Source organism: Penicillium manginii (assembly GCF_028828005.1).
Source record: "Penicillium manginii strain IBT 31320 chromosome Unknown utg000008l:1.0-3226943.0:1.0-3228205.0, whole genome shotgun sequence".
NCBI lineage: Eukaryota > Fungi > Ascomycota > Eurotiomycetes > Eurotiales > Aspergillaceae > Penicillium > Penicillium manginii.
In genome coordinates, this window is record NW_026643109.1 from 2407447 (window position 1) to 2419659 (window position 12213).

The 12213-nt window shown below is 44.3% G+C and overlaps 3 protein-coding genes across 3 annotated transcripts; 2 read left to right on the forward strand and 1 right to left on the reverse strand.

The window, feature by feature from the left end:
* Window positions 1-5263: 5263 nt before the first annotated feature.
* On the forward strand, window positions 5264-6058 carry N7533_011530 (EGFR-like transmembrane domain-containing protein; the record flags this gene model as incomplete). The annotated part of the gene is made up of 1 exon (XM_057108180.1): window positions 5264-6058. One exon carries the CDS (start codon window positions 5264-5266, stop codon window positions 6056-6058), a length of 795 nt encoding a protein of 264 aa, XP_056955558.1.
* A 3481-nt stretch (window positions 6059-9539) lies between these two features.
* N7533_011531 (uncharacterized protein) lies at window positions 9540-9797 on the reverse strand (the record flags this gene model as incomplete). The annotated part of the gene is made up of 1 exon (XM_057108181.1): window positions 9540-9797. One exon carries the CDS (start codon window positions 9795-9797, stop codon window positions 9540-9542), a length of 258 nt encoding a protein of 85 aa, XP_056955559.1.
* Window positions 9798-10428: 631 nt separating this feature from the next.
* N7533_011532 (uncharacterized protein) lies at window positions 10429-11879 on the forward strand (the record flags this gene model as incomplete). Its single annotated transcript, XM_057108182.1, has 3 exons — window positions 10429-10677; window positions 10724-11104; window positions 11154-11879. The coding sequence occupies 3 exons, from the start codon at window positions 10429-10431 to the stop codon at window positions 11877-11879; spliced, it is 1356 nt and encodes a 451-aa protein (XP_056955560.1).
* Between the last annotated feature and the right edge of the window lie 334 nt (window positions 11880-12213).

Genomic DNA, 12213 nt, shown 5'->3' on the forward strand with positions numbered 1-12213 from the left:
TCCCTGTTCTATATGCTAGAATTGATCTATCATCTTTTGTTTCCACATAGCTAGATCTGATTGGCTAGCATAATAAACGAACCTCAATGAACCTCAAATAGACCCTCGCTTACCCGCAGCGACCCTCAAATAGACCCTCGCTTACCCGCAGCGACCCTCAAGGGGACCCTCACTACCCGCATCGACCCTCAAAAGAGACCCTCAAGTTGAGAAAAAGTCTTGATCAGAACGACCAAGTCCAATAATTGCAATCTTTGAACCGGATTTACAACATATTTAGATTATTTGTCCTGAATTCTTGAAGAAAAAGTAATAGAAGAAGATATAACAGCTCAAATGATGTAAAAATGAGGTTATTTGAACCACGTTTTTATAGCTTTCTTAAAAAACAGTGGTTCTACAAATGAAGATACACATAGGTTACACTATCTGCAATATATATATTTACAACTTTACATGCATTTTTGTCGACAACCGCCACTGACCACCCCCTATATCGATATCATCAAATATTACTTGTAATCTGTGGGTGACCATGTCTACGGTTTACTTTTACATGAATATTTATTTATAATTCGCTATATTGATGGAGTATTCAGTAAAATATCTACAAATTGACGGAACAGCTATAAAAAACATAGATGAATCATCAATTTTATCCAACCGAAAGAGGTAAGGCGTCGAAAATTTATGCAAATGCGGGTCGTTGAGGGTCGCCGAGGGTCCGCATACTGAACCTCAACGATCCTCAGGGTAGGTTGAGGGTCGGAAGGTTGGAACCTCCCCTCAAGAGGGGAGGTTCGAGGTTCTGGGGTAGGGACCCATGCGGAGGGTCGTAGCCAGGTCTAGTAGAAACTTCGCCAATCAGGTTCATTTTCAATCAGCACAACCATAAGACGTGTGTCAGTTCGAGAGGAATTTTTGAATTGTTAGTTACTGAAATTTTCTGGTGTACTGTGTTCCAAAATGACATACTAATAATAAACTCATGGACCTGCGATGCGTAATTTGGATGTGTAACGCAAGAGAAAAACCGGGAAATCGATATTCCGATAAGTCTCCGAATACGATTTAGTGTTTCTTGGCTCAAGAGCCTGGAGCTGTTTGAACTGTTTGCAGTGCTCCCAAAGATTGCAGCAATACTCGTATCTACCTTACACACGGAAGCATATGATATGTAGCTGAAACTCTGTAAGTGACTGTATTTGTAAAAAAACGGAAAATTGCTATATTTATTGCTCGATATAGTCTAGTGTATCTTGGCAATTTAGGGTTAGGGTGACAATGAAAGAGTACAACGGTGACACCGATTTCCGGAAATACTTTGTATAATATAAGAAAATGAAATTACGGAGTCTTGGTCGGTCGGCAAAAGTGATATAAACCATCAGTCAGAATTCCTTCTTTGTACGAATACATTTCGGGCGATCTGGGGCAGAACACTAGGAAATTCTTGACAGAGCTTGGGGATAAAGTCACAGTTATACTTGCTTAGGGCCTTCTATATACCCAATAACTCATGTCAGGGAAGCGCATACCAATCCAAAAACGAAGTAAAGAGAAGGGGTTGGAGAAGAAACTCTAGCGAATGCTTAGATCGGGATATTACTATAAAAGAGGTCAGTATTTATGAATTATTATGAACCAATGTTAGACATATATTAGAGTAATTTTGAGTCGATACAGTTTTGCCGAGAACCAATTAGATAGTATCACATCACTCAATCTCAGCCAGCCTCTTCACAAACTTCAACACTAGATGCTTCTCTTTTAAGGACAGAACATATAAGTATGACTATTAGGTTAATAGAACTATCATAGATTTGTAAATATTTTTATAAAGTCTAGTATACTAGAATAAAATTGCTTACTATTCTATCATAAAAATAATAGAAGTGTGTCCACTCCCTAAATTAGGGCCTAGCAAATAAAATATGTTCCAAAAACCATGTGTTACTACTATTTGATAGGCAATAATCCTGCCTAGGCTTTCCTAGTACTGCTATATGTTACGCGTTGCTAGTTGGTCACGGTTAGTGGTTCAACAGTTGGTGAACGTACCTTGTTCTCTTAGAGTAGATTTACGAATTATTGAAGGATGGTTGGTATCGGCGTCGTTCAAGCACCACTAGAAATCCTCAAGTACTGACTTGTAATTGTACTGTTGCTGTGCTAAGCCTTACACGGACTCAGATGGTTCGCTAACTTCTGGAAGCTGATTTGAGATAAATTAAAATCTCCATTAAAATTCTCGTATAATGGTTTTGGTCCAAATTTTCAGACTTGCGAGTAGCTTGATTACTATTTTCTTATTCAGTACGTCCCGAAACTGGCGCAACCGTCTACTCTCTTAGAATGATCCTACAGCCCCACTGCCAAGAACTTTTAGTCCATATCAGGTATATATGCGGAATATCAATATTCCCGTATCAGTCTCGATACCATGCATGACTCTAAGTAGAATACAATGATTTGTCTCGTAACTGTATTCACAATCCAAAGGATCTAGAATTTTCTATAATAATGCAAACAAGTCAAATACCAAAGCTAGACTATGTCTCGCGAATCTGGCAAGCTGTCACCTTTCTCTGTCACTCCCATGTCGAAGTGATAGCCTAGGGGGCTTACTCGTCACAAAACATTGTAAATAGTGAATTGCATGATTTTGAACGTCTATCAAGATAATTGATTAAAAAGTAAACATATCTAGATCTCTAAAATTGACGGAGAAGCCTTGTTATTCAATCAGTGCAACATCGACCATGCTCACCAGGGATAGACTCCACCAGGGATAGACTCCATCTTTGTGTATACATCTTCCAACAACATGATCCCTTTTGCCCTGTATGATATCTAACACAAGTTGGCCAGAGACTAGAGGATTACCCGCGCGTCCATGGCCATTAATCTGCTCTTGCTTTTTCCCTCGAATATTAGAACAAACAAACCCAGGACACACCGCGAAGACTTTCACTCCTTTCGGTCCTAGTTTTTTTGAATGCTCAACCATCATCACATTTAAAGCAGCTTTACTAGCACTGTAAGACGGCAATGGCGAGTTGTAAATCGAGCTAAGTGGATCAGATAATAAAGTAACTGATCCTTCCTTTGGCAATGTCCTCAGCACGTCAGCCCGCCTGGCTCGAACTTCTTTCAGGCGAAATACTCGGTGTGGTCGTTAAGTGCCTCTTTACCCACGACGTGAAACATCTTTCGTGTGTCAGTAAACGATTGAGGGACGTTTCAATACACACACACACACACACACACACACACACACACACACACACACACACACAATTCATTAACGCCCGGCGGCTGAGCCGAAAGGGCAACTATCACCAATCTACCAGTACATGCATGTTTGGGTATACGCTGTGTCTCCTTGGAGCCCATACGTATTTCCTTCCGTATTTATCATTTCCGCTTCCAATCTCAGAGCTGGTCTCTTTGGGTTAGTATTGGTTAGTAGACTTGCTTGAAGGCGCTTCTTCACGTGTTCAACATCCTATCCTCGGCAGTTGAAGCGCGTCTACCGTCTGTCACAAGGTACTGGGGATTAGTAAGAAGAGGTATTCTATCAATTTGTCGGCAAGCCTAGGTGGCTTCGAGACGGCCCGAAGCGATCGCAAATCGTATTGAGGCTCGCACTGCGTCCAAATTCGGCTTCCACTTTTGATCGTCGGTGGGTGACTTCCCTCCCAAGAAGAAGGATATATTACTTTGATGAGTGTGGGTACATTGCAGCATTTTTGTTCGGTGAGCGGTCCAATTCCGACATCGAAAGAGAAAGTGGTCCACGGTCTCTCTTGCTTGTCCACATGCACATTGATCTGTCTCGGCGGCATTGGTTCGAACACCAACATAAAAATTCAAGAATCTTTACACATTGGCTCCAGGACCCTTAGCTCTCATCATCAACATCCTCGCAGCGAGTCACTCCTTCGCACTCTGCGCAACCCCACCGAATCCCCCGCCACCGCCTAAGGAACGAAACATCAAAGACCGACTAAGCTTCTTCGTCGGGTCTTTCGCAGCTATCGTTCGGTCGATTGTTCTTTTCGTCTTACTTTATCATGCTGTCATTGTGTTTATGTCCGAATATGTTGTACCAACCCGCATCTCGCACATATGTCCGCGCGTCGAAAATCGCAATGCAGATCTTTTCACTTGAAGCGATATAACGTACCTGTCGTTCTTTAACATATACCTCAGATCTGCTGTTCGTTTCTATGCATATAGAGGACTCGGTTGCTCATTTACTTTTCATCTTGCTGCGCCTGATAGGCTTATTACGTCGGGTGTGTATCGTTGGATTCAGCATCCGGGTTATACGGGGCTTGTGCTGGTTGGTCTTGGCGTTGCTGGGTTATTCTTTCGCTGGGATGGGGCTCCGGCGTGTTGGATTTCGGGTGAGATTATACATGTTTTGGATAGTTGGGGATTACCGATTCTTGCGGGGTTAGTTGTTCTTGGTCTTTTTTTTTGATGCGGGCTCGTGTTAAGGATAAGGAGGAGAAGTTGCAAAGGCAGTTTGGGAAGGAATGGGATAAGTGGAATGAGAGGACTGCGAGGTTTATGCCGTTTTTTATTTGAGTTTTCAATTGTCCTTTTGATGATTCATATGATGATGTGGATATGTAGATAATACTAGTTAGTAAAGCTAGTGGTCCGCACCACCCCCCAGTCACATGGCTCGCATGTCGCCGATGCCCTGGAGTGCAAAGCCACGGTGGGGGATACGTCTGGAGAGAAACCGATACGGAGAACTAACCCGAGACGGGGAGTCAGTCCGGTTGGCAGGGATTCTCTTGCAGTAGTGCGAGGCTGTACGCTCTCTGAACCCTGAACACTAGTTGAACTACTGCATGTGCCCACTTGGGGCTCCTCTGTTTCAATGGCCCACTATACCGTATTTGAGTAAGTTTCGATCAATCATTGCCCTTGGAGTAGGCGGGACGTCATAGTATTACCATTATTACGAAACCGCTAGGAAATAGATAGTTCGATCTGTCGCATATCCCAGCCTCGCGCAATAAAACTTTTCTCGTCTGCGTATTAACCCGCAAACGATAAGTACTGTGAGTATCACGCCCATAGCATTAGTCATTCTGTCATGGCCGGCACCCAAACTTGGCGTGATCCCAACCAGCCTTTCCCCTGCCTTGTCAGCACATCGAGTCTTACCTTACTCAAGTCCCGTAGCCCACCTTACTCAAGTCCCCATAGTCCCTAGGGCTGATACTGGCAGTCTTCGCTCGCCATGTTCGCTAGGCCCATCAGGCTGACAATGGACCTCCTACTCTATATATTCGCTCTTCTTCCACTGGTCCAAGCGTGGACATTTCGATACACCAACTCATCCAACGAGACGACCACCATCCACGGGACCAAGAATTTGGACTGTACCGATATCGATCTTCCTAATAAAAATGCAGTCTCATGGGATCCCGAAGACACTTTGAAGGCTTGCCTTTTGATATATCATCGTACAGAATGCCCGGATAGCGAGCACAGCCCGAGCGACTTCAACACCTCCTGCACAGATTATAAATGGGAGGCCTTCGCTGGCGGCGGGCGCTTTCGCGGTATCAGAGTACTCGTCTCGGGAGCACCAACCGCCACAGCCTCTATCTCTACTGCGACCCAGACTACAGCGACTACAGGGACTTCAAAAAGTCCATCTACATCCTCCGATTCCTCCTCTGGGTCGACCTTATCCGGCGGTGCGATAGCCGGAATCGTTGTTGGTCTCGTATGTGCTTTCCTCATCGTCGCTGCGATATTCTTCTTCCTTGGCCGTCGAAAACGAAAAGCCAAGCTCGCAAATCAGCAGAATACACCCCAGGGCCCGTATGAAGCAAGCGCGACCGGGAACGCAAAGGCAGATGTGCTCACTTCCGCGAAGAGCATGTCGGAGAAGAAACCTGCCGACTCGCACCCCACTGGCGTCGGACCGGCTCCTGGCTCTCAGCTTGCCGAATTGGCTGGATCTGGGCAAAATCAGCCCGCGGAGCTTGCGACCAATTCAGTTCACGAATTAGACGCTCATAACTAGAGATGATTGATGGCGCTGGAGAAGGCCTACGCAGGAGAAACAGGATGGATGAGCCCAGATGGATGAGAGCTATCGGGGTGCGCTAGGAGGGAAGATGGAACTGCCAGAAGGCAGTGGGGATAGGCCCCAGGCCGGAAACCACCTGAGAGGGATGTCCAGAATCCATTAATGATCTTACGTTTTTCAACCTTGGTCTTTAGAGAGCAGCATAGCACTATACCCATAATACCCTCTGCCGATGAGCACATGAAGTCGCGCGTTCCCATGCATTGTTTTTTCGTCCTGGCTGATTCCTCTATGTCTATCTTGCATCCTGGTCTGGTCTGGTCTCCCTAAGTCGATAATAAGGATACTGCATCAAGAACGCGGACGAGTGGCCTCGCGACCTCTTCTAGCGATGACTTGATATCACGGGGATATCTCCAAGGTCATCCCGCAACCACCTCTATCTACGCATCATGTATCAAACTTGAAGATCCTAAGCTGCCGGAACCCGTCGAGCGCATCTGCAGTCTCTATACCAACCTTCAGAACGTCCCGTTGGTAGTGCCTACTGCACTTTCTAATAGCTCCTAGATGTTACTAATGAACTTTATGAAGTTAATCACATGCAGGTAGCTCTAATATTTGATCCACTAGAAGCTACTAAAAAGCTATTAGTAGCTTCAAGTAAGCCCTGCGTAGCTGAGACAAGGTCGGATTGCCAAAGGGAATACAAAGAGAGTTGATTACTACTTACCGAAGCTCACCCTCTTTGACACGAGCCCCATGACAGGATTCGAGTATACAGCACCCCAGACATTCGACGTTGATCCGTACTCGAATCCCCTTCGATCCACCTGCTTATCGAGATCCACTCGAACCCTAGTGTATTTAAAGATCCCACAATCATTCAGAATTCTTGATCTCCTCAAGAATCAGTCTGTGTACCGACTGTCCAATCTGATCTCTACCATCCGATACCCTTGCCCAGTCTCTAGCCTGATAACTTAGTAACCATTACAAATTATATATATTTATAGTAAGGGAATATACTAATATCCACTTCAACTTATCAAATTTTTTATTTAATTAGCTATCCTACTAAGGGCTAGAATATCTATATGCTACTTATTAATATTGTAACAGCAAATGCCTACGCTCACATGCTATTCCAATAGTCCAAAAAGACCATCAGCATTGAAGCTCTCGCTTCGATATAAGCAGGCACTAGTATATATAGTAAGGTAGGTAACGCACGAGCTTTCTTTATAACAGCTTATCCCGTTACAGACACCTTATTGCTGAGGTGCCACCTCACGGGATCTCTGCTTGTTGAAGAGCGAGAATCTCCATTACACTAGGTAATATACATCTACCTACAGTGACCTATCTATATACCCATATATATATATATACACCATGACCAGCCATCATGGCTTTTTCACTCCATTCTTCTGTGGCACCGATGGCGAGTGGGCCGAGTTGCAGGACCGCCTGGTCATCGATCTTCGGCAGTACTCTTGTTCAGTTGCTGAAAAGCGTAACAAGTTGAAGGCTGAGAAATTTGTTTGCGCAGAACTTCCAGGGTTACTAAATTCAATGCCGGGTTGGTATATTCGTCACCCAGCAAGCTTCCTAAAAAACAAGTCAAGTTGGAGGCTCATGAATTTGTTTACAATACACTAGCAAGGCACATAAACTCGATATTAGATTGGTATGCGAAAAAGGTCATCAGAGGCGTGAGCGGCAGAGGTGATCGTCTTCCGACTTGCTTTCACCCCCGATTGAACCGCATTGCTGATAATGTTTTGTACTTGATGTTAGAAATTGTAAAACCTTCTATGGATGACGATGAGACCAATACCATTATTTCCATGCTATATATTCATATTAGCAGGCTATCGATCAAGGAAATTGGGAGGAGGCTCTGCGTCAGGATACAGAGTTGACTGCCAGTGCTGATCAGTGGGATCTCAGGCCCAACCAAGTCTACGTGGAACCCAGGCTTTCCTTGCTTGGAATAAGCTGAGCCTACCTGATGCGCGTGATTGTAATATGTGCTCGATGGAGAGTTCTAAGGTATAAGTCTACTTTTACCTAAGTATTTATTGATCTTTCAAGTTTCCTTTCCTTTTTGTCGCGACAACTAAGGACTTGTTCGGTAAACATATTTGATAGCTGGGCATGGATGTAAGCTGACTCTACTATCTTTTGACTTACCTATCAGTAGATGTTACTACTGTTTTCTTTTCATCAAAGATATAGTCCTCGGAGTAGTACTGAACTGATAGAAATTCTTATAAATTGCTAGTTATATCTGTATTTACCCCATATTTTCTGAGCTCTACCCGATCATTATAGTCATGAAAGTCTTGATAGCTAGATAGTTTTTGAATCGCTATAGGAATATTAATCCATATACAACGTACTATATAGTTCAAGTTATATCTTTAACGGTCTGAAATACTAGAGGTGTATAGTCTACAAGGATAAAATAGTATCAAAAGTAATAGGGTAATATAAATATGGTATTAGAAGTATTTTCATAACCAGCTTTAAATCTAAATAGTGATATTTACTTATCTTAGGACACTAATACTACAAGCTGCCTCTGAACTAGCTTTTGGATTAAACAAACTAGTTCAATAGTACCTATAGAACACTGCATACATCGAATAATATGTTTGGTGTTTTACAAAGTAGGGATAAAACGAATATAGATTTCCTTTTTTAGCATCCCATGTCTTTCAAACACTCCGCTTCTTTGTTATCAATCCTTTATTTACAAACCTTGGAATTATCCTCAAACAATCCGGCCTTGATTCCTTGATTCTTTGTTCTTAGTATAGGCTATTGTCTTCGTGTGAACCTTGGAAGCTAAGCTCTAGACTTGGATAAAAATAATAATGATTTGCAAGGTTCTTTGTTTAGCTCATAAATCACAACTCTGCATAGATCTGCCAGATATCTATAGAAGCGCCAGTAGTTCTAGGATAATAGAACTTGAAACCAGTCACTCTCATACTATCACTCCGCAGCTTTACCATCTAAGCACTCATATTCTCTCAGATCTCCGCATTCTCTCTGGGTGACTCCGTTATATTATCACACGTTACCACGCAACCCTTGATTACTTCTTACGATAGACTTCGCGGACACATACAGATACACATACAGATACTTTGTATACAAAAACACCATGGATCCTATGTATCACTATGAAAACACCATGAATACCGTCTCCTGGCTTCCGGATAACATGAAAACCTGTCCTTGGGTTCCTGACTGTAAAGAATGGGCCGAGTTGCAAGATTACATCGTCATCAATCTTCGGCAGCACTCTCGTGAATTTTTTCAACAGTGATGAAAGTCGAAACATGGCTAAGAAATTCGTGTCCACTCTTCCACGGCTACTAAGTTTAGCGGGGTTTCGGGGTGTGGGCGAGGTCGATTTTCGGAATTATAAGATTCTGGATCGGAAGTGGAAGGTGACCCAGGATCAGAACGAGAAGAGGTCCCAAGATGTTATGATCAGAACGAGGCCGAAGATCGTGATGACCGGCTTCACTTTGTTCCCAGTTGCTTTCAGGACCGGATTGATCGCCTGATCATTGTTGCTCGCCGCTTGAAGAGCCCCATTAAACACCGTTCTGCAAATGACGACCAGATCGCTGTTGTTCTTTCCATGCTGTATATTCACGCTAACAGACTGGCCAATATGGTTGAAGGTGCGGGAGCTACGCGCCAGGACACGCATTGCATTTTTGATGTAATGAAGAATCAATATGGATCTCGCGCTAGACCGGTTCAGCGTGTCACTGAGACTATTACTAGTGTTTCTTGGAATGAGCTGAGCCCAGCTTATACCTGTGATTGTGGCGTGTGCTTGGCGGAGAGCTCCGTGGCGTAAGCCTTGTTTCCCATCTATTGATCTCAGGCTTTTCTTTGCTCTTTGCGTGCTTGGCATACATATCTGATGTGTAAGCCGACCTCACTATTTTTTGACCGTCCTTTTTTCCTTTTTTGTCGAGAGAGTATAGTGCTCAGGATAGTATTATGTTAATCTTTGTCTTTAAAAATGGATTGTTTGATTTATATTCAAGTGGTATTGTCTTAGTATTGCTAGATTATTCTAGTTTGTAAAATAGTATCTGAGGTAATGAATTACAACTCGATATCTTAAAAACCTGTATTTATCTAGGTATAAGTGTTATACCGCTCCCGATATAGTCTACTTCCCAGTCATGTGACTCATTGAGGCTTTACCGAATTAGGAAGCTTGGACGCCGCGATGGGAGCCTAGAGATCCGGAGCTAAGCGAAATATGCCCTTCGACTCCTCAATCTTGAATTTGCAAGTTATCACTCCGGGTCTGTGACTACGCCTAGATGTCACGCCTTCTCAATCTGCCCAGCGAGCTGCTCGCTCGCACGTGTTCCTATGTGAATCATTCATCATTAAAGTCGCTGCGCCAATCCTGCCGTTTCACATCACAGCTGGCCACCGATCAGCTCTACAGGACTGTGCACCTGAAACCCAGCGAGACAAGCCAAAACGGGTTACAAGGGATTTTGAACAATCCCAGTCTACGTCGACTTCCGCGAAAGATCTACATAGACACCGTGGACGAAAATATAGTACGATTATCTTAATCCACTTCCAAGCAACAACTAATTCGCACAGAATTACGAAGAGGCGGAAGAGCAAGAATGGCCCCAAGGCTGGGACGATCTTGTTCCGCAAGTCAAAGAATTTCCTCGGCTGAATGCCGCCGTTCTGTGCTTCGACCAGGGGTTTACTTCAGACAGCACGGGTTCTGATTTTTTTTCCCTGGAATTGCCCCAGACGTCTCGATTTCGCTTCCAAGCAATGCATAAGTTCTTCTCTCTTCTCGCATCATTACGGCACCCAATCCAAGATCTTGGTATTCGCAACCTGCAAGTGGATAACCCCAGAGATCCGGAAACACTTGAGAGAATGGGAAAGGTCCTGTCGGGCCTACTGTCCCTTCGCCTAAGTATTACCACCGAGTCAAATGAAGCCGCTCCTGAGCATGACCTCGAGGTAAAGCCCACCCAATCCTCCATTGAGATATCTTTTCTAAACATCTCAGTATCCGGAAATCCGCAAGTTTTTCAAGGAGTTGCCCAGCACATGGCTGAGTCCTGCCGCGCCTTCTCTCCAACATCTCTCACTCTGCTCGCGTGAATACTATGGCTTTTACCCTCACCTGGACCTCTCCAATCTGTTCTTTCCACACCTGAAAACGCTATCACTAGGAAATTTTTGTTTCTTCCATGATAGCCAAATCGACTGGATTCTGAAACATGCCGACACCCTCGAGGAAATCTACTTCGATGACTGCGCCGTCCTCTACGACTTTGGTATGAATGAAGAGAATGTGGACGCCTGCGCTCTACGTAGGGACACCTTGGTGCGCCGCACGGGCAGACCAAAATTATACGGTTCGTTCGACAAGCGATGGCACGATATTTTCGATATTTTCGCAGAGAAACTGCCAAAACTGCGACACTTTCAAATCGGCCGTAGTGATTGGTACCCGGATATTCCATTTGAGCAGGAGAGGGATATCAAGGTCGGGCTGTATCACGATCGGTACATGTGCTGCTACGATGGATATGGCCCTTCACCTTATATACGAGGTGAGGATCTCGAAAATATCGGAAGCATTGAGGATGGGGAGAGACCGTCACCAAGATGTGACGATGAGGATCGCGCGGCACTGCGGAGACTATTGGCAAAGCTTGGGCAATCGGTCCAGGAAAGCTTTAAGGATCAATACTGCGAACGAGTAGTGGATTTGGTTCAGACGAGATAAAGATACGCAGAGTGATACAGTATCCATATATTGCAATCGCTTGGGTAGATGAGGCTTCAGCTGGGCAGCGCTTGGGAGCCCCGCCCAGGTGGAGGTTGGAAATTATCCAGTCCGTTTCTAAGTCAGGTCTGGGGATTAGAGGTATTTCCGAGTCTAGTGATTGCTGTACAACTGTTTTAAATGATCACCTGGGTATACGATGTTCACTAGCAAACATGAGAGCCCGTGGACCTTGGAAAGCCCTCAGAAATTTAAATGTATCCATGGGTAGTAGGACTAGACGTAGACCCCCTGGCTGGTTATCCTCTGATGCCATGATTGATTGATCCACATG